The following is a 20,940-nucleotide window of genomic DNA, read 5'->3' as shown; positions in this document are numbered from 1 at the left end:
AGCTACCCTCCCCTTCCTGAGTGGTCAGAGATTCATTAAAATGAAATGAGGATGTCTGATCAGCCATACTGTACATTGCCTCTTTCTTCCTCCCCCTACTTTCTATCTTTGATCTTTCTTTTCCATTTCACTTCCTCTCCGATTCTGCAATTTTAAATAGAACTTTTCCTCCTCTTGCAATGTGTTGTTTCCAATGCAGTACAAAGAAAAGCTGAGTGGCCTCCTTTTAACATCAATATATGCCATCAGAGTAGCAGATCAGAGCTAATTAAAGAGAACAGGTCCATTTTGCCTCAATAATCTCTCAGCCTTGGTGCCTACGTTAAGTCAGAATTGAAGCCTCATGCATCTCTGATAATTCAATCAAGCGGCACTTACACTCTGACTCCTGTGGCAATTGCAAACCTCTGTGCCATGCTGTCATCTTGCTCCTTCTTACACACAGCTCACAGCCATATTTTGTAAAAGAGCAGCAGCTGCCTCCAGCTACAAATCTCAACCCTACATGATCCAGGAAGCACAAAATCCTGTTGGTTTCATAGTGTCAGGGGAGACCTTTGCAATGCTGTTCTGCCCTTCTCCTGTGATCTTAGATTGGATAATAGGAAAAATGTCTTCACCAAAAGGGTTATCAAGCACTGGAACAGGCTGCCCAGGGAAGTGGTTGAGTCACCACCCCTGGAGGTACTTAGAAGATGTGTAGATGTGGCACTTACAGACACAGTTTAGTGGTGGACTTGGCAGCATTAGGTTTACAGTGAGACTCGATGATCTTAAAGGCCTTTTCCAACTTAAACAATTCAACTCTATTCTCTTGTATTATAAGCCAGTATGACCTCTAAAGCAGTTATCCTCTGTTGAAGCACAATCCACCGAAGAACTGACCGCTAAGTATTTCAGGGGTATATTTTGGGGTTTGATTATTCAGAAAGTACTCCATTATATTATTGGGAGAACAGCTTTCTTTCAGTTACTGATTCAAATTGATGTATCTCTCTTTTTCAACAGTAGGCCTGACCCTCTTAGTGGATTAGTTTTCTAGCAGAGCCTTCTTAAGGCAAGACATGAAAAGTTAGACACAGAATTCCCAGAACCAATCTATATCCCACAAAGCTGCACCTTTCCTCAGCTTTCCTGACAACTTCCCAATACCTTCTCAAACTATGTGCCAAGACTGATCTTTGCAAATACATTCAAACCTTTTCTTTCCTAAAATACATCAGTCGAGGTAGAGGTCCTTCCTTGACACCCTCTAAAAAGCTGATACTGCTGTTGTCATGCACAAATTTCCTGAATGATTTATAAACCACAGGGCACAAGCCCAGTGGCTGGATGCCTGCAGGGTCCAGAAAGAGCTTCTTGGCCGGGGCACACATACAGCACACAAGCACACCATGTAGGCCAGCAAACGTGCTGCTAAAGGCAAAGGCAGCATTAAAATAATCAATCCCTTTCCCTCTCCATGCACCTGCACTCCTTGAGAAAGCCGGGATTCTCTGGTAACACACAGCAGTGTTGCTTCAAAGCTTAGACCTCTCTGGCCAGCTCTCAGCAGCAGGAAAAATGTAGTTTTGTAAACTCTTTATCCTTCCATGGTAAACTTAACAACGCAGTTGTCACACACCCTTGTGCTGGCTTGGTCCAACATCCACAGAAGTCAATGCAAAGATGAGCAGGGCTGAAAACTCGTGCTCCATTCACCTGCAATGAAGTTTCATCACCACAGAATCTGGCTCAAATTATTTTTAGCTACTTTCACTCATTTATACTACCAAGTGTGTTAAAGGGGGAAAAAACCAACAAAAAAAGCCCCTAAAACCTGAAGCAGGTCATTACTCATGTCTTGATTTCATTCTCACATGATGGATGATCATCAGTAAGAACGTATATTATTTCATCTGCGCCTCCACTCCATGCTAATTGAAGTTCAGCATTTGCTGCTTATTAGTAAAAGACCCGGGGGCTGATAAAAGGATATTCTTTGTGTTTATAAACCCACTGATGAAAATTTAAAGTCTCCATCTGGTACAAGCACATAACCCTACCGCCTGAAGCACATAACCAAATCCTGCTTTGGACTTGGGCCACTTTCAGTGATGCAACAACTCTGCAATACTATTATTTGCACTTCTACAAAAGCAGCTCACATAGTGGTTTGAGTCTCCATATAACTGTGTTCAAGCACATGCAGTCAGAGCGTAAAATAAGACATCCCTCAAACAGCAGAGCTTTCTGCAGGATTTCTGGGTGAAGAAATCCCCTCCAGTTCAGGTGGGCAGTGATCCCTGCAGCTGCTGGTGCTTCACTAGAGCTAGTGTTGTGATCTCTGCCTCTGTCCCTCGCAGGGGCTTAGCTGGATGCCAGCAGCTGCTAATTCTCGTTATATCTGTAGCTGGATTTGTCCAAGCCTCCTGCCCTCTCCCACACCACCTGACTGCCTCCCAGGAACCCTGCATGTAGGACGTGTGATTCCCCTCCTGCTCCATACACAAAGGCCCATCCTATTATGAGGGTCTGTGAGATTTATACTGTAGATCTGAGCATGGGAGAGCTAAACCACAGTGTTTTGTCATCAGTTCTGTGAAAAGGGCAATTACATTGCTTGTTTTAGGGCAGGAATCATTTGCTTAGGAATGACTCATCCCTGGCACAGATGGAGCTTGAGACCAAGCCCACCAAAATGAATGCCAATCCCATACCCACCCCAGAGCTGCTCTGGTGCTCTTGGGTGTTAGACGCTACTGGAGCAGCCACATTCAACAAGGGCAGCAAGCCCTGTCTCTAAATGGTTCAAACCCTGGACCCCTTTCAGCCATTTGATTGACCACATACTGTGGATAACTTGGAGCAAGGGCTGAATTTCTCTGGGTGCCTCTATTGTGCCACCCTAAACAAGAACCAAGAAAGCTATGAGACTGAGAAAAGCAAGTATTTTTTTTTTAACAGAACTAAGTTAATCTGGAGACATACAAACTGCCCTTATGTTTGCAGTACTGACTGAAGTTCAACCAGATGTTGGTTAGATGATGCTAGAGCACATCCCTATGTTGTAAAGTCAATGATAGGACTGTTATCCAGAGTATCTCAGAGTGACAGAGATTGTTTAGATACTCAACACTGAGATGGTGTACTGAGAAAATACGTGTCTGCTTCTTGCTACAGCCATCCTGCCAGCTGCAAAGGTCCAAAGAGACCATTAGGATCAGCTTGTCTGAAGAAATGTCCCTGAACAAAGATTACCAGAGAACTGAGCAACACAACAGTGGAAAGGAAAAACAAAGGAAAGGAGAGAGCTACATGAGAGAGAAACTCTATCCTTGGGTGAGAATCCCAAAAGTCACCAATACTTTACTCACTCTCACTGGGAGTAGACGGGGCTGAGCATAACTGAATACAGCTATTTTTTCCAGAGCAGCTGAAGAGCAGAAGCAGGAGACATGTTCTAGCTGGGAAGACAAACTCCAGTTATGGACTCCCATGTCAGAGCTTAAAATACTGCCTTGCCCAAGGCACCACCATGATTTTATGCCAAGTTCGAGACCTGCAAGAGACCACAGATACTGCCTCTTGGCACATCGCAGTTAATTGGTGCTCCTAAACTTTTCCTCAGAGAAGACAGAAGACTCTCCTCTGTTGGTCACAAAATGAGCCACTCTTGCCCTGGACACCCCATCTGCCCTGGACACTGCCACCTGTACCTCAGCATGCTCTTTCTACCCACGAGTCTTCTCCCCACTGTGACTTGTTACAGTTAAAGTCAACACATTCTTGACATCCATGGGCAATGATGAGTCATACAAGAAGGACAAAAGTTACCACTTGTTTCAGTTGATGGTACCCATTAAAAAAGGGCCATTCAGAAGTTCTCACAGATTGTATCATTTTTCTTTTCCCATCAACCTGCCAGGATGTACCTGGCGTGAAAGCAACATCTGCAAATAAGAAAGGGTCCCGAATTTTGTGGTTGCTATTAAGTGATAAGACAAGTGAACACAGGTGTCATCCCTGAGGGTTGCTACAGCTCTCTCACCACTCCTAGAAAATTCCTTCTTGCCTCTCCATCAGACATGTCCATATGGCATGGGAAAACTCAAGCAGAGGTGATAGTATTTGGGCTTGAGCAGAGCTCCCAACTGACAGCAAATCTGTGCCAAACCACATCATTTGGGGGACACATCTATCTGCTCAGAAAGCAATAACGGGTCCCATTTCACAGCAGAACTCCCTACATGCCCACGCACCTTACAACTACATATGTTGAGCACTTGAGACAGCTAATGCAGAGAAAACCATCTTTTTTTTTCTTTCCATGTGGCCAGTTTCCAGTGGGAGTGCACATATCATCATGGTAATGCAATTCCACTCTGCTCTGAGAATAAAGAAGAAATTTAAGGAGAATTTAGCAGGACCTTATTATACCCCAATCTCACATACACCTTAGCCTGCTAGTAATTGCACACCAGAGTGCTCAGGCATTGCAAAGCTAGATATTCTGGGACCAAATCCTATTGCCCTTACTTGCATTAATAAAATTTCCATTGATTACAAAAGTTAAAAACCCATGTGTGAATTGCTGATTACACCCCTTTACATGAACTGGAATATATTTGCATTGTACAATTTCCATTACTAAAATTGGAATAGCACCAAAAAACCAAGTATCATTCTGTTAGGTGCTGTACAAACACCTATCACTTTGAGTAAATCACAGATCCTAAAGCCTTTCTTGTATGGTATTGCAGAATTATGGTAGAGTTCACAATTTCTCTGCACACATCTCTACCTAGCAGAAAACAGCTGTTTTCTTCTTGCATCTTTGTTTGGGAAACCTTCCAACATTGAAAGCAAAGGCAAAAGAGCATTTTCAATGACATTATCATTCAAAAAGAATGTTGTAAGCAGAGAAAATTTGTTCCTTGTGGGTATTTAAATTGTGAACTGAAAGTGAAAATAAGAATATAATAAGCCTTACTACTTTGTTGTCTCCCTGATGCTTTCTCATACCATAATATGCAGTAGACTATAGCTCACAAGACAGTATCTGTGAGACTCTGCTTTACACATGACAGAACTAGGTATATTCTTCATCCATCAGCCCACGGAAGAGGCACATGTCACTGTGTCTGATTGCTGAGGAGCCGACCAGGAGCTCTGCAAATGCTGGCTGCTCTGTCAGGAGACCTGGAGGAGGTGAGTGTGGGAGGGTAGGTGAAAGGCAGCAAGAAGGGAAGGAAGAGGCTGGAGGAATTTGGGGTATGGAGTAGAAAAGGGAGGCAGTAATGGAGGAATAGCACTGGGTATAGTCCAGTACTGAGTCATGCTCCCTGCTTTTTTCTTCTACCTGCTGCACGTTTGTGGTGTGAAAAGTTGGGGGGACCTTAATTTGTGCGTGGTAAGACGTAAGCAGTTATTCTGGGGAAGCATAAACCCTTCCTTTTCTGTCTAACTCCCTTAGGAATTTGAAATTCAGGAAAAATAAAAAGCCTGGCAAATGGTAAAGCGCTTCTGAAATGCAATAAGCAGGCACAGCACATCCCCCTAGACACTCTTCCAAATGTCACACTTGGTATTAAGCTCTGCCCTGCTCCAAAAGCCCACAGCTGATGCCTGCTGCACCAAATACTTCTAAGACAGCTGGAAAACTCAGCTAAATGAAATCTTTCAGAGATTGCACTAGTTAAACACACTGGATTTAATAAATGACAGAGCAAGTCAGCTACAATATGAACTCCTTAATTATTACTTAATAATTAACACTCTTTATTTGCTGAAAGCCAAGAGATAAGCACCGCTGTCATCTCACAAACCTGCTCCTAAGCAACCAGGCCCCACAGTCCAGGGCCACAGTTATGGGTAGAAACATCATCATCATCATAAACACTATCACTTGCAGCTGTGCCCTAGGAGCCTGCTGCTGACATATCCTCCCTCAGTCAGACCTCAGAGCAATGGCTGTTGGATGCAACTGTCTGTGAACAGCTGCTGTAAGTGCAACAGCATAGAGGAACAACCCTCATTGCAAAGATCCCAGGTATCTCTGAAGAGATGGGCAGGAACATAACTGCAGTGCCTGAGATTATATTTTTACAAGGCAAGTTCTTGCCTTGGAGCCCATCACCATTCTAAAAATAGAAACAGCAAAGCTAAGAACTCTTCAAATACGTATATTTAGAGTGGTTTAATTTGCATGATTCTGTAGACAGTAAAAACCCCTAAAGCATCCTATTTGTCTTGAATTGTGATTTTAGAAAAGCTTCTTAAGGTCTAAGGTTAAAAACGCTACTATCAAGAGAAACCTTTCTCTGGAATATAAATAATAAAACCCCTGTTTATGCAGCTGGACACATTAACTGTCAATTGAAGTTATTATCCAGCTGATGAGGGCATCAAGGGACTATTAAACTGCAGCTATCTGCTGCTTTCCTATTACACATACAGTCTTGAGAACTGACAGCCAGACTTACCTTGTCTATGTAACACCAATTTCCAAAAAGAAACTCTGACAAGGATTCTTAAGCTAATTGCTCAGGTTCCAATTAGGCATTAGGAGAGTGCAGGGAAGCGACTGCAAGAATAGCACCATGCATGGTCATATGCAGACACAGCAGTGTTGCTCTAGACCAGCCTCTCCTTAGCCACAGCAAAACATCCCAATGGGCTTTCAATCTCTGACAGACAGGATCCCCAAGCCAAGCCTCTGACTTCTCTGTAGGTGAAAGTAAGAACCGTCCTCTCATGTCAAGTCCCTTACTCACCAGGATCACAGCATTGCTCTGCCCACAGTGAGGATTCACACCATTTGAGTCGTTTGACTCCTTTCCTCCTGTGAACAGTCAGAAGCCTTTTATTAAAAAGATGATTTTTTCCTTCTTTTAATCAGTAACTTGCAGTATTGCTTTTCTATACATGGAAGGCTCTAATTTAGACCCAGATCATATTTGTCTTTAAGGTCATTCTATTTCAGAATAAAAGCAGAAGTCTGGTGCTTGAAACCGGTGAGAAACAATTCTGCCTGCCTGATTTTCACTACTTGAGATCTGTAAAGAATTTTATGAAGGAAAACTGGGGTTTGTGTTTTATGGTGCCTGAAGGAGCTTTCTCACTTTATTCACATTGCACAGCTAAAGCAAATGGTAGTTGTTTCCCTTCATATTTTTTTCCTGCCTAAAAATTATAAATTCCAGTCTTGTCTATTCTCCTTTTTCCAGCTGACTCTATAGAGTCAGGTCTTCATGGACTGACATAAGAAGAATTTCCCAAAGAACCCTAATTAACTAACAGGGAAGGAATTTTCATTCAGCCCCTGGGTTCAATCACTAGCTAGTTAACTCAGAATTTGGAAAAGGATTTGCTATGCCCACTTCTTCAGCTAAGAGCTGAGAAAGTTCCTTGGGAACCTGAGTGATCCAAGGACACCTCTGGAAGAGACAAAGAGGGACTGGTGAAAGAAAATATTCCTCATAGTTCTAAGGTAAAAGACAAGCAGGGAAAAAACCTTCATGTTTCTGACAAGACACACAAAGGAAAGGTAATGTACTTTTAGACATTCTGCAGATGTAGTCATGCAGAACTGATGAAGCTGTGAGCTGAAATTAAAAGAGGACTTGAACATCTATCTGGATGACAATTAGTGATCATAGACAAGTCTAGCAAAAAAAAAATCTGAAAGAGTTATTAAATCCCACTCTTGAGGGCTTTAACAAATCCTCTGCTAGAGGCAAGAATGGGGCCCAACAGGCAGCACATTGTATGCTGCAGAGACCCGTTTTGGAGGATGGGGATGAAATAAAGAGAGGGAAACTGCCTCTTATTTTGAAATATTCAGTAATGGTCACTGCCAATGACAGGAAGCAATTCTAGATTATAAGTATTACTAAGTAAGATAATATCACTATATTTGCAAGTATTAAAAAGAAAACAAAACCCAAAGCAATATTCTTTCTTGATAAATTAAGTATTTTATCTTTCATTCAGTCACACATTTTCAGTACTCAAGAGAACTGACAATCTTCAGCTGATGCCTTTGGCAAGAATAGGAATAAGCAGACAGCTCTCACTGGAGATCAGTAGCTCAAATTTCAACATTAGTTTACAAAAATTCTACCTTCTGCATCTCCTTGCAGAGTGACATGCATGACAGTTTGCCTGGAAAAAACAGAGTATGATGCTGTTCATACAGCTCAAATAGAAGAGGAAGAGCCTGTCATGACAGTATTTATTTAATAAGAAGAACAGACTAGAAGACCAAAATAGATAAAATTTAGCAAAATATTTGCTTTATTATGGATTTGCTTTACTACAGGTTTGGGGGATTGTTTGGTGTACACTGCCTGCCCTTGCATTACAACACTTGGAAGTCAAATTCATTACAATGTTAGCACCTACAAACATACATACAGTTTACGTCACAGAGATTCACATACATTTTCAGCTCTGCTTCCAACCAGCTATGCACAGCTGTGGACACAAGTGACATGAGAATCATAGGCAGAAAGGCAGTTTCTAGACAAGAAAATACTGGAAAGAAAGATATTTTTTAAGCATCCTTCTTGAATTGTAGGTAAAATTATACTACTTGTAAATATTTTTGAGCAAGAGAGTTATGACCTATAATACTACCATTAGCCATCTTCATGGGAGGCCCTGCACTTGGGAGGCCTGAATCCTGATGTGGAATTGAGGAACCACAGGGCACCTGCTGTAAAACACTTGCTGTGAGGAAGAGAAAATGGTCTGAAAACTGAGTCAGATAAGGCAGATGAAAGCAGAGGCTGACTTAAATATAACTTCCACCCAGTTCTTTACCCCCTCCAACCTGCACACTTGTATGTGTCTTAGTCAAATGCATTGTGTGAGTTTGTTCAACTTTCTACCAATGTATTATTTAGGTTCAGATCCCAAATCAGTGAATTGATTTTCAGAAGTGCTGAATACACAGATGCTCTCACCAAATTTAAAAGAAGCCATAGAGATTTTAGCTGTTTTGAAGACAGTGTCATCGAAGCTTTAGCTGTACGAATGCTTCAGCAGCAGATCACTCCAAGTTGTACAACAGAAAAACAAAAGAGGTACCTTTTGGTTCTCAGATTTTACGGAGCTGATCTTTCATTTTTGTCCAAGACCAAAAGCATGAGTGTGAGAATACCACAAGAAATGCTTACAGATTAACTGTTTCTCTCTAGATGTGACAGAAATAGCTGAATATGTGTAGTCTGACCCTCTTCATATCAAAGTTCTTTACCTCTAGTCAGGATTGATCTTTCACTAAGAACAATGGAGGAACACTTGCAGAGGTGGTTTCCTGAATCTACTTGCAATAAGACGATTCTAAAAACATGCTTCTGTCTGTGCCATGCTCCTGAAAATGCGCTGCATGTCAGAGAAGCACAGAAAAGCTTGCACTTCTTTTAGAAGTGGAAAAAAACCTACAAAGAAATAATCTTAAAAAGCACAGGCAAATAGCAGGTACAAAGGTAAAGAAATCTACTAATAATTCTGGTGAAGATTTGAAGGTAGAGTGAGGCATTTTCCCAGTCTCCTTTCAGGCCTGACGTGGCTGCACACATGGAATGGGCTGTGCAGAGATGTAGCCAGCCCAGAGTGCCTTGGCACAGGAAGAGCAGACCTAGGGCTCTGTCCTCTCCCCAGCCCTACTGTGTGGCATGTGGAATCACACAGCTTGCGGCTGTTTTTTTCTGCATTGCCAGAGGAAGCTTGTGCATCAGATATTGATCAAAAATGAAAAAACAGACCCAAAAATAAGAATGGAAGCAAGATACCAATCTTCACCTATCAGCCTTCAACAGGCTAATAAATGAAACATCCTCATATTGAAGAAACCAGAGAGTCAGATATATCAAACAGTCATCAAAGACATTTTCAAGAGACAAAAAATGCAATTTCAACAGAATACAATGAAAAGCAAGATAAACAAGTTTAATAACTTGGAGGTATTTGTTCATCACTAGTCTGTGACATTTTGGCCTGCCACTTTAAAAGTACACTGAATAAACATTTGAGCCATCTACTTTTGCTGCAGTATTACTTGAAATCAAGTAATGAGTAGAAAGACTATTGGACTAGAGTGATAGGCACACTTACTGACCATTCACAAATGCCAGAGGCTTGAGAACCACAAGGGCTTTTTCTTAATTATCTACATGCTGTTTTAGGAATCACTGAAAGTCTCTTCCATCAGAACCAGCTTGATAGAAAATTAGGTTTTGAACAGAAGTGTTTTGCCATTTAATCAGTCAGCTTTCTGCAGGAATTGCTGTGTTGCTAATAAACTAAGCACCTGAAAACTGAAATCAGAAATGATTATCACATAAGAATTGTGTTGGGAGTGAATCCTCAGGCCCTTAATGAGCTGCATTCACCTGCCAAGCTTTTCTCAGGTGGTGTGGCTGTGGGACTCTGTATGACTCTGAATGAACTGAAAAAACCAGAAGGGCAGAGCAGAAAGGAGAAAGTCCTTAAAAAGGAGTATGACTTTAAAAGCTAAAAAAGGAGAATAATCACTGAGCAAGAAACTACAGCAGTCTTCATTCCTACCTTCTCACCTTGTCCTCTCAGCCAGTCACGAGAAAGGCTTGGCAATGCGGGCATTTCCCTGCTATAATTCAGCTTTGCCCTTGAAGGCCAAACAGTAAAAGGTTTCAGTCACTCCAGATTTGTTTGCATCCCTTTAGCTGGCTGCATAGTGTATTAGTCCTGCTTTTTAAGAAATTCTCTTAGCCCTGAGCAGATCTGGGTGCACTCAAACCTCTCAATTCTGCCCCAAACCAAACATGTCACCTGAATTATTAGGAGGTACAATTCTGGGTAAACTATGAAGGTCAGTGAGAGCCCAAATCCTGTTTAAAAGGCAAACAAAACAAACCTCCATGTCGCCCATCCCATATTATTACCCACAGCAATTCTGTACCAGGATGGCTCTGATGTGAAGCTGCACAGACTTCATCAGGCAAGAGCCTGGTGCTGTGTGTGAACCACTTCCTTGGACAGTTTTTCAGTAACACCTTCAACTACTGACGAACTGTGGTTAGTGGTAGTTACTGCAACCACTTAATGTTTGTTCACCACACTTTTATAACATAGATGTTTTTAAGCCACACAAGAGATACTAAGACCTTGCATTACCACACGTAGCTTGAAAACATTTTGTGACATTCACAAATACTTGTGAAAATTAATGCGTTCCTGCAAAACAAGGGAAATAAAATGACTGATAAGCCAGAGCAAGTTAGGGCAATTCAAACGTTCCTGTATTAAAGGAAATGTTTTTCACCCACCTTAGGCCATGAGATTGCCTAACTGAAAATACGTACTTCATTCAAAAACAATCACACAAGTAGCAAGGTAGGGAAAAAAATAAAACTCTTTTTAAAAGTAGGAGAGTTAGGGTTTTCTGCAGAGATCTATATACACTGTAACGTGTGTTTTTCATAATCCATCTGATATTTGTATGTGTATATATTTGCACCATTTACAAATAGTAAAGGACAGCACCCTGACTATTTTTCAAGGTGATCTGAGAGCATTCGTATGACTTTCAACAGAGTAGTAAGATGAATTATGACCATGTTTGTTTAGAATTTGTTCTCTGAATACAGGCCAGAGAGACTATAGAAACAGACACCCAGATACTGGGAAACACCAGTAAGTTCAGAATTTGTAGCTTATTGACCAGGCTCTTAAAATTGCCTGGCTCTTTTTTCCAAATGTGAAGCAACCAATGTTATTGGGGCATTTAGCAATTCCTATTGCCCTTTTGTCATCTGAATGAGAACACAGGATTCCACATGCAACTTCTCCTCTCTCCAAAACAACATCAGAGGGGAAAAAAAGACAAGAAATAAAAACTATGAAAATAAACGTGAATAAAGCTGAACAAACGGGCAGTCAACACATAAAAAAGAGTGTTTTGAGTCCTGACAACCAGGGGCTGCAGCACAGGTGCTAAATGCACAAAAATTATGTTCCGAAAATCAACATACAAACTAAAACCAACCCAGCTCTCTGGGCACGCGACCAGCTTTCTGCACCAGGAATCCCCAATCAGATGGGTTTAGAGGTATCCTTGGACTAGTGATAGGGATTCTTTAAGAAACAACAAATTCCTTCAGTATGTTGGCCTTGCTCAAAGTTGGCTTTTTTTGACTGATCTCAACCAGTGAAGATACCTCAGCATCTTGATTTTGGACGTCCATTTTAAAGAACAGGGGGAAGGAGAGCATGCTTGCGAATACTTCTACTTGTCGAGAAAGGCTTGCTGGCCCATGTGAAAAAAATAATCTGAAAAGAGGACGTGTTTTGGAATGAGTCTACACTGAAATGGAAGGTAGAGGTGTATATAAATTAAACCCCATCAGGGTGGTATTTAGTTACTTTTAGTACTCTGGGAGCCAGTTAACTAGACAAGGTGAAAAAGCCATAACAAAGTGGAATGTCTCACTGAAATGTGGGGCAAAACAGTTACGGAAGCCTAAAAACTTGGTTTAATTAACAAGATAGCTTCACATCCATGGAACTCATAATCCCTAGGTAAGCAGCACCAACCCAGGCCCTAAAATCCTTCAGGGAGTCTCTGGGAGAAGGTAAGCTTTCCAGACCCACATGCACGGCCTGAACTGCTGGACCACTTCTCAGTGATGGACAAAAGAGGGTTACCACCACCTAAAAATTTTGCTGGAACGTTTCAGATTTTGCTACTTGTAGTCAAATTATCATGTGGCTAAAATGAATACAGAAAATTGAAGATAATTTTGATCAAACCATGAAACTCACACATTCTGGCAATGGAAATAGCTGCCAACTTCAGCTATCAAATCTTTTTCAGAAAGGTGTTTGAACAACGGAAGTTCATGCATGTTTAGAATAACATTTCTTCTTCTTTTAAAAATGTCAATGAATTAATGACAGGTCACCACTGAGTAGCACTCCTGGCAAACATTAATACAAACATAATTAATAATATTAATCATATTAATATAGCCATTCACCTATTCAAAGGAAAAGACAAATATTTATCGAAATGAATGCCTTAATATTGGACATTTTTATCCAATGATAAAATTGGATATGTATGACATGTCTATGATATAAAACAGATCCTTAACAGTGAAGGTAGATTCCATTTTTTAAATAAAATGGGAAGTTTACCACCATTCTATTTCCCACATCTAGGCTGGAGGTATTCCTGACAGCTGTGTTCTAGTACAAGCTAAAGTCTCCCGGCTCTTATTTGAGATTGGCTGGTGGGGTGGGATTTGACAGTCCAGATAATTTAGCTGATCATACACTCAGGTAATTTTGTTTTAATTTTTTTAATCTCAAAAATTTATGATCAGTTTAAGAATTTTGTTTTAAAGTGTCTAAAGAAAACATAATTCAAACAGATTGGATTCTGTGATTGTAGTAAATACATCTGTTTTATTTATAAATAAGGCAGGGAATTCTGAAACAAAGACTTCAATGAACATTTTCAGCTCAAGTTTTGGGATTAATTTTCAAAGGCTACTCAAGAGGGTTTTTTTAGATCAAATGTGGACAACATGAGGATGTAAGTAATTACTTTGTATTCCACTACCTTGACAACTTGCTTGTTTAATCTCTTTTTCTCATAAGCCATCCTCAAAACCCCAGTACCCTCTTAAGGGAGGACACTGCTGCAGAGTGTACATATAGACACTTGGGCCTCTTAAAGAAGGTGTAGCTACAGATATAACAGTATACCAGAAAATCCTTATATCCAAGAAAGACTTGGACTTGAACATTATTAACTTACAAATAAGGTGGGTAGGTGCATTTCACATTAATTAAATTAAGTCAGGAACAGCTGTCAAAATAAAATTGACATCAGGGGATCCTCAGCTCTGAAGTTTTAAAACCTCTGCAATCGTAGCGCTAGCGTCCTTCATTTCCTCCACTCTACTAACAAATCCACTTTCCACTTTCACATTCTACTTTCTCTTGGTCACATTCACTGCTGAAGGTTAATCGTGACTCTTAAGACAACAGGAGCTATGTCTGACACTTTCTTTAGCTGGAAAAATGTTTAATGCATTAAGGGCACCAAAAAGGCTGGTGTCCTTGAGTGAGCAATTGAATCAGGATAAAATAAAGGTCACTGAGAATTAAAACAAAACAAATACCTGTCTGTCTGCACAGAGGCTCAGTTGTGCCCTTAGTGCCCCAGCCCCATAGCAACTGTCGCTAACTCTTTATAGCAAAAACTAAGTCTAGTCTGCTGCAGCACAGACTTGAAAGAATTCGGAGATTAAGGTATTCAAACAGAGGTGGAGACAAAAGGTGCATTTTAGTGACAGCAGCACTTGTGATCTAATGCCAACATGTAAGCACAAAGAGCAAACAAAGTGAAGCCATCCTGAAGAAGGCATGTGAGATGAATCACAGGGTGTGATCCTGTCCTTTTCAAACACAACTGCATCATCACTGCTAGTACTACAGAGTTTAAATGATCTTGGGGTTTTCTTTTTTTTTTTTTTTTTTTAAACCTCCAGCCCGACAAGGAAGGCTTGTTCCTTCTCCTGCCAAGCCATGAGGAAAAGGAGGCACAGGAGAAGTTATTTAAATCTGCTCCCAATCAACAAAACAGTGACACTACAGGGAGCAAGTAGGCAGTCTGAAGACAACAAAGGAGTGGTCTGTCCTGGAGGAGCAGCGATTGTGCAAAGCAGGAAGAGAGACTTAAAGTGTTTGCTACCTTGCAGAGAGGCTTGGCAGAAATGATGGCATCAGCCCGCGCTGCCTCCTTTCAAAGCCTCACTCTTTGTGGCAGCGTTCACATTGGGTGGTCAAACGCGTGATGAGCGTTCCCATGGTTAAACCAGCACATGCTTGCCTGGTCCAGGCTCCAGGGAAGCCTTCGGGGCAGAAAATAGGTACACCACAGCACTGTCCACGTGCTCCCTGGCAGCTGCGATCACGGGGAGGAAGCAGGTTCCACTGCTCTGGACCATGAGGGAAGGAGCGCTCTCTCTCCAGGCTGCTCAAGTCATTTCATCACGGAGGGGTGAGATTTATTCCCCCAGGAAACCACAGTGTGATACTGAGCCATAGTGATGGACCTGGTAAATCACACTGAGGAAAATCTCTATTGGAAATCCCAGAGTGGAAGTCTGCTGGGAATTTCAGATGTGCTTCTAGGAATTAGGTACCATCGTCAGTAGCTGCTTTCTAACGTCCACTGCCCATCTCAGTGGGGTCCTCTCTACCTGCATGCACTTAGACACTGCACAAGTGTCTCACCGTGCCTGAGAGATCAGACTGCCAACACAGATTTTCATAGAGCACAACAAGAGTAGTAGCAGGGTTTATTTTCTCAACTACATTATAGATTTCTTCATGTTGCAGAAAATGAATTTAAAGAAAACTTGAAATAAATGCAAATAATGTCAGTTCTTCTGTCTGTACAAAAAGCCCTAAGCTTTCTAAATGCAATTTACGTGAGAGGAGACAAAAGGATTTTGAACTCTTTAGCAAAAAACAGCCCAAGGAAAAAAAGGTGATTGAAAAGAAATTTCATCCTGGCTACAGGTAAATTATATTACAGACAGCTAGTTGTCCAACAGGAACACTTTGGACTGTGATACATATCAAAATAAATTTAATTACCCTTAAAAATCAGAGAATCTGTAAGTTTACCTAAAAAATAGGAGATGAGCTTTTAATTGTTTTTACTGCAGACACAAACAAAAGACACTGATTAACTTATGGGGCTCAAGAGAGGTAATTATTTTGCAGCAGATGCATCTGTAAGAGCAATTCTGTGACAGCTCCAGATTTAATCTGTCTTTGTTTTATGAAGACCATCTGCACAAATTATTTTTTCCCTTAGATTTTAGGTTTTGAGACGAACTCTGCTCAGACAGAACGCAAAACTCAATTACAGCCCAGTATCAGGACCTCCTGTTGCTAGAGATACATGCTACAGACTAAGTCTAATGAAAGCTCCCTAGCTGAAAACAGAGTTTAATTTCCTTTTTTTAAAAAAAAAAAAAAGTAACACACACCCTAGTTTCGTAAAAATATTAAAAAGATGACGGAAAACAGATGAACAGATTACTGAGCACATATGAAAGGGAGAATATTTTAAAAGTTTTTGCCTGGAAACAAACTAAGATGTATTTTAATAAAATACTCTCTTAGAGCTAATGTGCTGTTTCATTCTGCAATATTACCCAAAGAGCAGAGCATCTAGGTAACAGTGTTGTCCTCTAAATCCACAGACTTGAAAAAGCATTTAGCAAGAGATGCCAACATCTTCGTATCAACTTTCCCACTGCTGTTTCCCAGATCACTGCAGACTGTAGCACTGATACCCTTCTCTCTGAAGGCTCAGGGGTAGCAGGGGAGGAGAAAAGTGCAATATCAACACACAGAATCACAGAATCATCTAGGTTGGAAAGGACCTTGAAGATCATCTAGTCCAACCATTAACCTAGCACTGACAGTTCCCAACTACACCATATCCTTAAGCGCCATGTCAACCCTACACTTAAACACCTCCAGGGATGGGGACTCCACCACCTCCCTGGGCAGCCCATTCCAACGCCTAACAACCCATTCTGTAAAGAAATGCTTCCTAATATCCAGTCTAAACCTTCCCTGGTGCAATTTGAGGCCATTACCTCTTGTCCTATCGCTTGTTACTTGGGTCAAGAGACTCATCCCCAGCTCTCTGCAACCTCCTTTCAGGTAGTTGTAGAGGGCGATGAGGTCTCCCCTCAGCCTCCTCTTCTCCAGACTAAACACCCCCAGTTCCCTCAGCCGCTCCTCGTACGACATGTGCTCCAGAGCCTTCACCAGCTTCGTTGCCCTTCTCTGGACACACTCGAGTCATTCAATGTCCTTTTTGCAATGAGGGGCCCAAAACTGAACCCAGTCATCGAGGTGCGGCCTCACCAGTGCCGAGTACAGGGGTAAGATCACTTCCCTGTCCCTGCTGGCCACGCTATTTCTGATTCAAGCCAGGATGCCATTGGCCTTCTTGGCCACCTGGGCACACTGCTGGCTCATGTTCAGCCGGCTGTCAATCAACACCCCCAGGTCCATCTCTGACTAAGTGTGGATCAGCACAGACTTCATGGCACTACTCTGGCCCATCCTAGCCTGGGTCTCGAGTCTTTCCCCAGCAGCCACTAGATTTTGCAATGCTCCCACACTGGCCACCTTGGCAGCGGGACTGGGCTGGGGGCTTCTTCTGATAAGAAGAAAGCAGACTGCACTGATGAGCTGGCAAAGAGATGCAGAGACACAAAGGTCAACAAAAAGTAAGGCCACAGGTTAAGTCATCAGACAGGGCTGCAAACTCAAGCCTCCAAAACACTGCCTCACGCTCCCTCCCCTGGATCACTGGCCTCACAAGCTCTTTAACCGAAATAGCTAGCTGCAACCCAACACGCCAGCTCGCTGTCACACTCACAAGTCGTCTGGCAGAGCACTTACTCCCCTCAAATTTGCTGCCTCTGACCTGGACTGTGCTAAGATTTTCCTGTTCTCCGTGAACTCCATGCTGCATTTCACATGGTGCAACACTGTGCCCCAGCTCACCAGCACCTGTTTTACTAAGGACTATTAGACCAGCTCAGGGTGATATGGCTGGCTTTGACACTGGGCAGACCCACAAGCAACTCAAAGCCCCCAAGGTGCAGGGAGCACTTCAGTACCAAACCAAGAGACTGGCCTTAGCATCAGCACAAAAGTTGACTACAAAGAAAACAGTCTTAGAGAGCAGAATTACAACCAGAGTCTCCAGAAAAGCAGAGGAATCCTTTCCCACAGATACTTTTAGCCAAAACCTATTTGCCCTCACCATTATTTTAAAGGTAAGGTCCAAGGTTCAAGGCAGGGCAGGTCAGGGCACATTGTTTTCAGCAGTTTTGACAAACAAAAGCATCAGCAATGTGTGACCACCCTTCCCAAATGCATTACTGGCTGCTTCTGAGAAACCTAGTCATCTCCCAGGCAAGGTTGGAACTCTTCTCCAAGCACCCATACCCATGCCCCTCCACCAGCACTCATCTGACACGTATTTAGAGCCTGGAGCTCCACACAGGTAGGAAAAGTGCAGTAGCTTTTATTTATTCAAATTAATTGACTGAATGAACTATACCATCCATGTCAAGTCTTCTCTAATGGGCACTGAGTAGTATGATTTCAGGAAGCATCCAGGGAGTTAGACACAGTACAACATGAAGCGATCAGCACTCACTTCCATGCTCTCTTTTGGATGCACACACTCCACAGGGTGTCACATGCTTTACGTCATCCAGCCCCAAGAATGCTCTTTGCGTCAAGGTATAGCTAAGGTACAATAGATGATTTATTGCATCTCCCTTTGTCTTAGTTTTTTGCCTTTAAGCTGGACTTAATGAGCACCAAAGCACATTTGGGGCAGTGATATTTTTCAAAGACTGCACTGAGCTTTACGGAATATTTGCATGAACGTTAATGAAACCAGAAACAATCCCACAAATACTCCCAGAGGAAAAACAAAGATGGTTTTGGGCAAAGTGTTATAGAAAAGGACAAAGCAAGAGTTAAATGAGCATAGTCACATACATGACTGTGTTCTAACAGATGCAGAACTGAGAACACTGACCTCTTCTCCAGGTTACTAACAGCAGCAAGAAGAGGCAGGGACAACTATATTAAAATTTTAGTGAGTTATCACCAACCAGATGTAGTTCTAGATACCATTTAAGTTCCATAAGTAGTTTAGCTCTTGCCTAATCAGTGGTGTTCTGCAATAACATGCAGTAATGTTAACAACCTATCTGGTGAGACCAAGCAGCACCCAGACCCATGGTAATGGTGATGTTCCAACCCTGAGAAGAGGAAACAGAGACCAAAGGGTGCTACTTGGCACACCATCTCCTTTCCCATTTTGGTTCCTCTCACTGTTGCAGCTTTACTATCAAAGCAACCTGCTGCAGATAAGGGCAATACACCCTTCCAGGTGCATTATTCCACAATAACTGGACGTCAGGTAAAGCGTTCTAGGCAGATGAGCATCTGGAGTATTGAGTTGATAGGTCATATTCCCAATAACATGCACTTTGTAGTCCCTACAGTGTTTATTCTCACAGCATTACTCCTCCTTGTCTCCATCTAAGTTTCAAGCAACAGGCCATTTCTGTTGCTCATTCATTAGTCACTAGAGCAAGAGCAATTAGGGATACTTATGGTGTCCAGAAAGAAGTAAAATCCACACGAACCTCAGAGAGGAGCAAAACCAACTGTTTTCAAATTGGCAGCAAACGGTGTTTTGCAAAAGGAAAACCCCAGACACTTTTTCAGATGTAACAGCTTCCAAACCAGCAGTGAAGCCTGCTTACTTTCTCATGCAATAATCAAGGGAGGGAACCAGATTCCTGCAACAAGTCAATAACTTGCCAGCTGAGAAAAGCTATGGAGATCTGAGAGGTGAGGAGAAAGTTATTGCTAGTCAAGGCTTCAAAAAGCTTAGAAGATTCAGAGTAAATCCCTTCACTGAGGCTGCCAAACCAAACCAAGTTTCCCATCTTCTCTCAAATTTGGCCACCCCACTGTTTTGGGATCACTCTGGTCTTACTAATATCTACTCCAGGATGCCACAGGAATTGAGATAAGCAGGATCTTGAGGCATGTAGAATTATAATATTTCTAAGGAGGCCCCTAGCTGCAGCAGTACAGCTCTGTAATAACACATTCCTTTCCACAGCTTAGCTGCAAAGATAATTTGGCTAAGTTTGATCACTACCCGTTCATTTAGTACCAGTTTGGAAATGCAAATTCCGGTTTTAGTGCACAGCTGAGAAAAGGTGAACTGGCAGGAGAGACTCCTGCTAGATCCCTTCAGAAGGATTTCCTTCTGAAATCATCTTTACCCTTAAGAAGTGGTTAGACTCGTTTGTTGTTTGTTTTCTTGACAGGAGGACTGACAGCAGGGAAACCTTTGCTATGATCCCAGAAAGCACAGACTGCAACACTTCAATGCAAACGCAGTTAGACACTGGCATCTAGAAACCACACAGTGGTTTTGTTCTGTGGTACAGGGAGGAAGATTTTGGCAAACTAAGGATGTAACAAAGCAGGTTACTAGTCTGAAGTATTAAAACCAGCCACATGGAAGGTGGATTATTGCTTGAAAGATACCATTAGGTTTTATATCACCTCATTCTATAACCAGCTCTTCAGCATGCTGTAGAGATAGCAGTCGACCAACCCATAATTGACAGGAAGGTTCATCTACAAATATTTCATTGTCATTGTCAATATGAGAGAAGTCATGAAGAATTTAAGTGACTGAATATTTTCTGCATGTGTGTGGGAATCGTACAGGCAAAACCAGCATTTTGTTTTCTGTGTGAAGAACCACATTTGCCAACAACGCATGTTCGTCCTCTTTTGCTACATGGTTTAACACATCCTGGTGGGTATGCATTTCACAGTTGCTAATTATGGAGCACGACGCTTACATTCTGAATATCAGATCCAGCTTTCAACCTCATTTTTGCTTTCATCCTCTGCAAAAGAGCGACTCCTTTCTCTTAAGACAAAAAAACCTCAGAGCTAGATCCTCATCAGGAATAAATCACTGTCTCCATTAACTATCAGCGGATTGTTGAAAGCTAATAGCAATATGCAATTTCTTAACAATGCACAAATATTTCCTTTTATATTCCAAGATTGCTGGGCTGAAGAATACTAATATTTCCTCACATTCAAACCAACTCAGGAACGAAACCACTGGCGCAAACTCAGTGACTCTGCCACTGGAGCTAACATCACTTCTGGAATGCTGCCACAGGCTCCACAGATGATTCACACGCGCACACATGCTATTAGACAAGTGCCTCATATAAAATAATAATTAGCAGCAATAACAAACATCCTACCACAAAGCACTGGTGCAGCATGAAATGGATTTTC

The 20,940-nt window shown here is 41.9% G+C and overlaps 1 protein-coding gene across 6 annotated transcripts in view; it reads right to left on the bottom strand.

Annotated features, from left to right (window-relative positions):
* The window catches only part of CHGB (chromogranin B), a 76,759-nt gene that overhangs the window by 33,460 nt on the left and 22,359 nt on the right, over positions 1-20,940 (bottom strand). For 5 of the 6 annotated variants that reach the window (XM_074864275.1, XM_074864277.1, XM_074864273.1 and 2 more), the window contains one exon: positions 6,756-6,823. The exons of the other annotated variant lie outside the window; for it this stretch is intronic. In XM_074864275.1, the coding sequence (XP_074720376.1) occupies positions 6,756-6,823 (68 nt within the window). The remainder of the gene's footprint in view (positions 1-6,755; positions 6,824-20,940) is intronic. 6 annotated transcript variants of the gene reach the window in all.

The sequence above is a fragment of the Strix uralensis genome, chromosome 3, assembly GCF_047716275.1.
Source record: "Strix uralensis isolate ZFMK-TIS-50842 chromosome 3, bStrUra1, whole genome shotgun sequence".
In the NCBI taxonomy this organism is placed as follows: domain Eukaryota; kingdom Metazoa; phylum Chordata; class Aves; order Strigiformes; family Strigidae; genus Strix; species Strix uralensis.
This window is presented reverse-complemented; position numbering and strand designations above follow the sequence as displayed.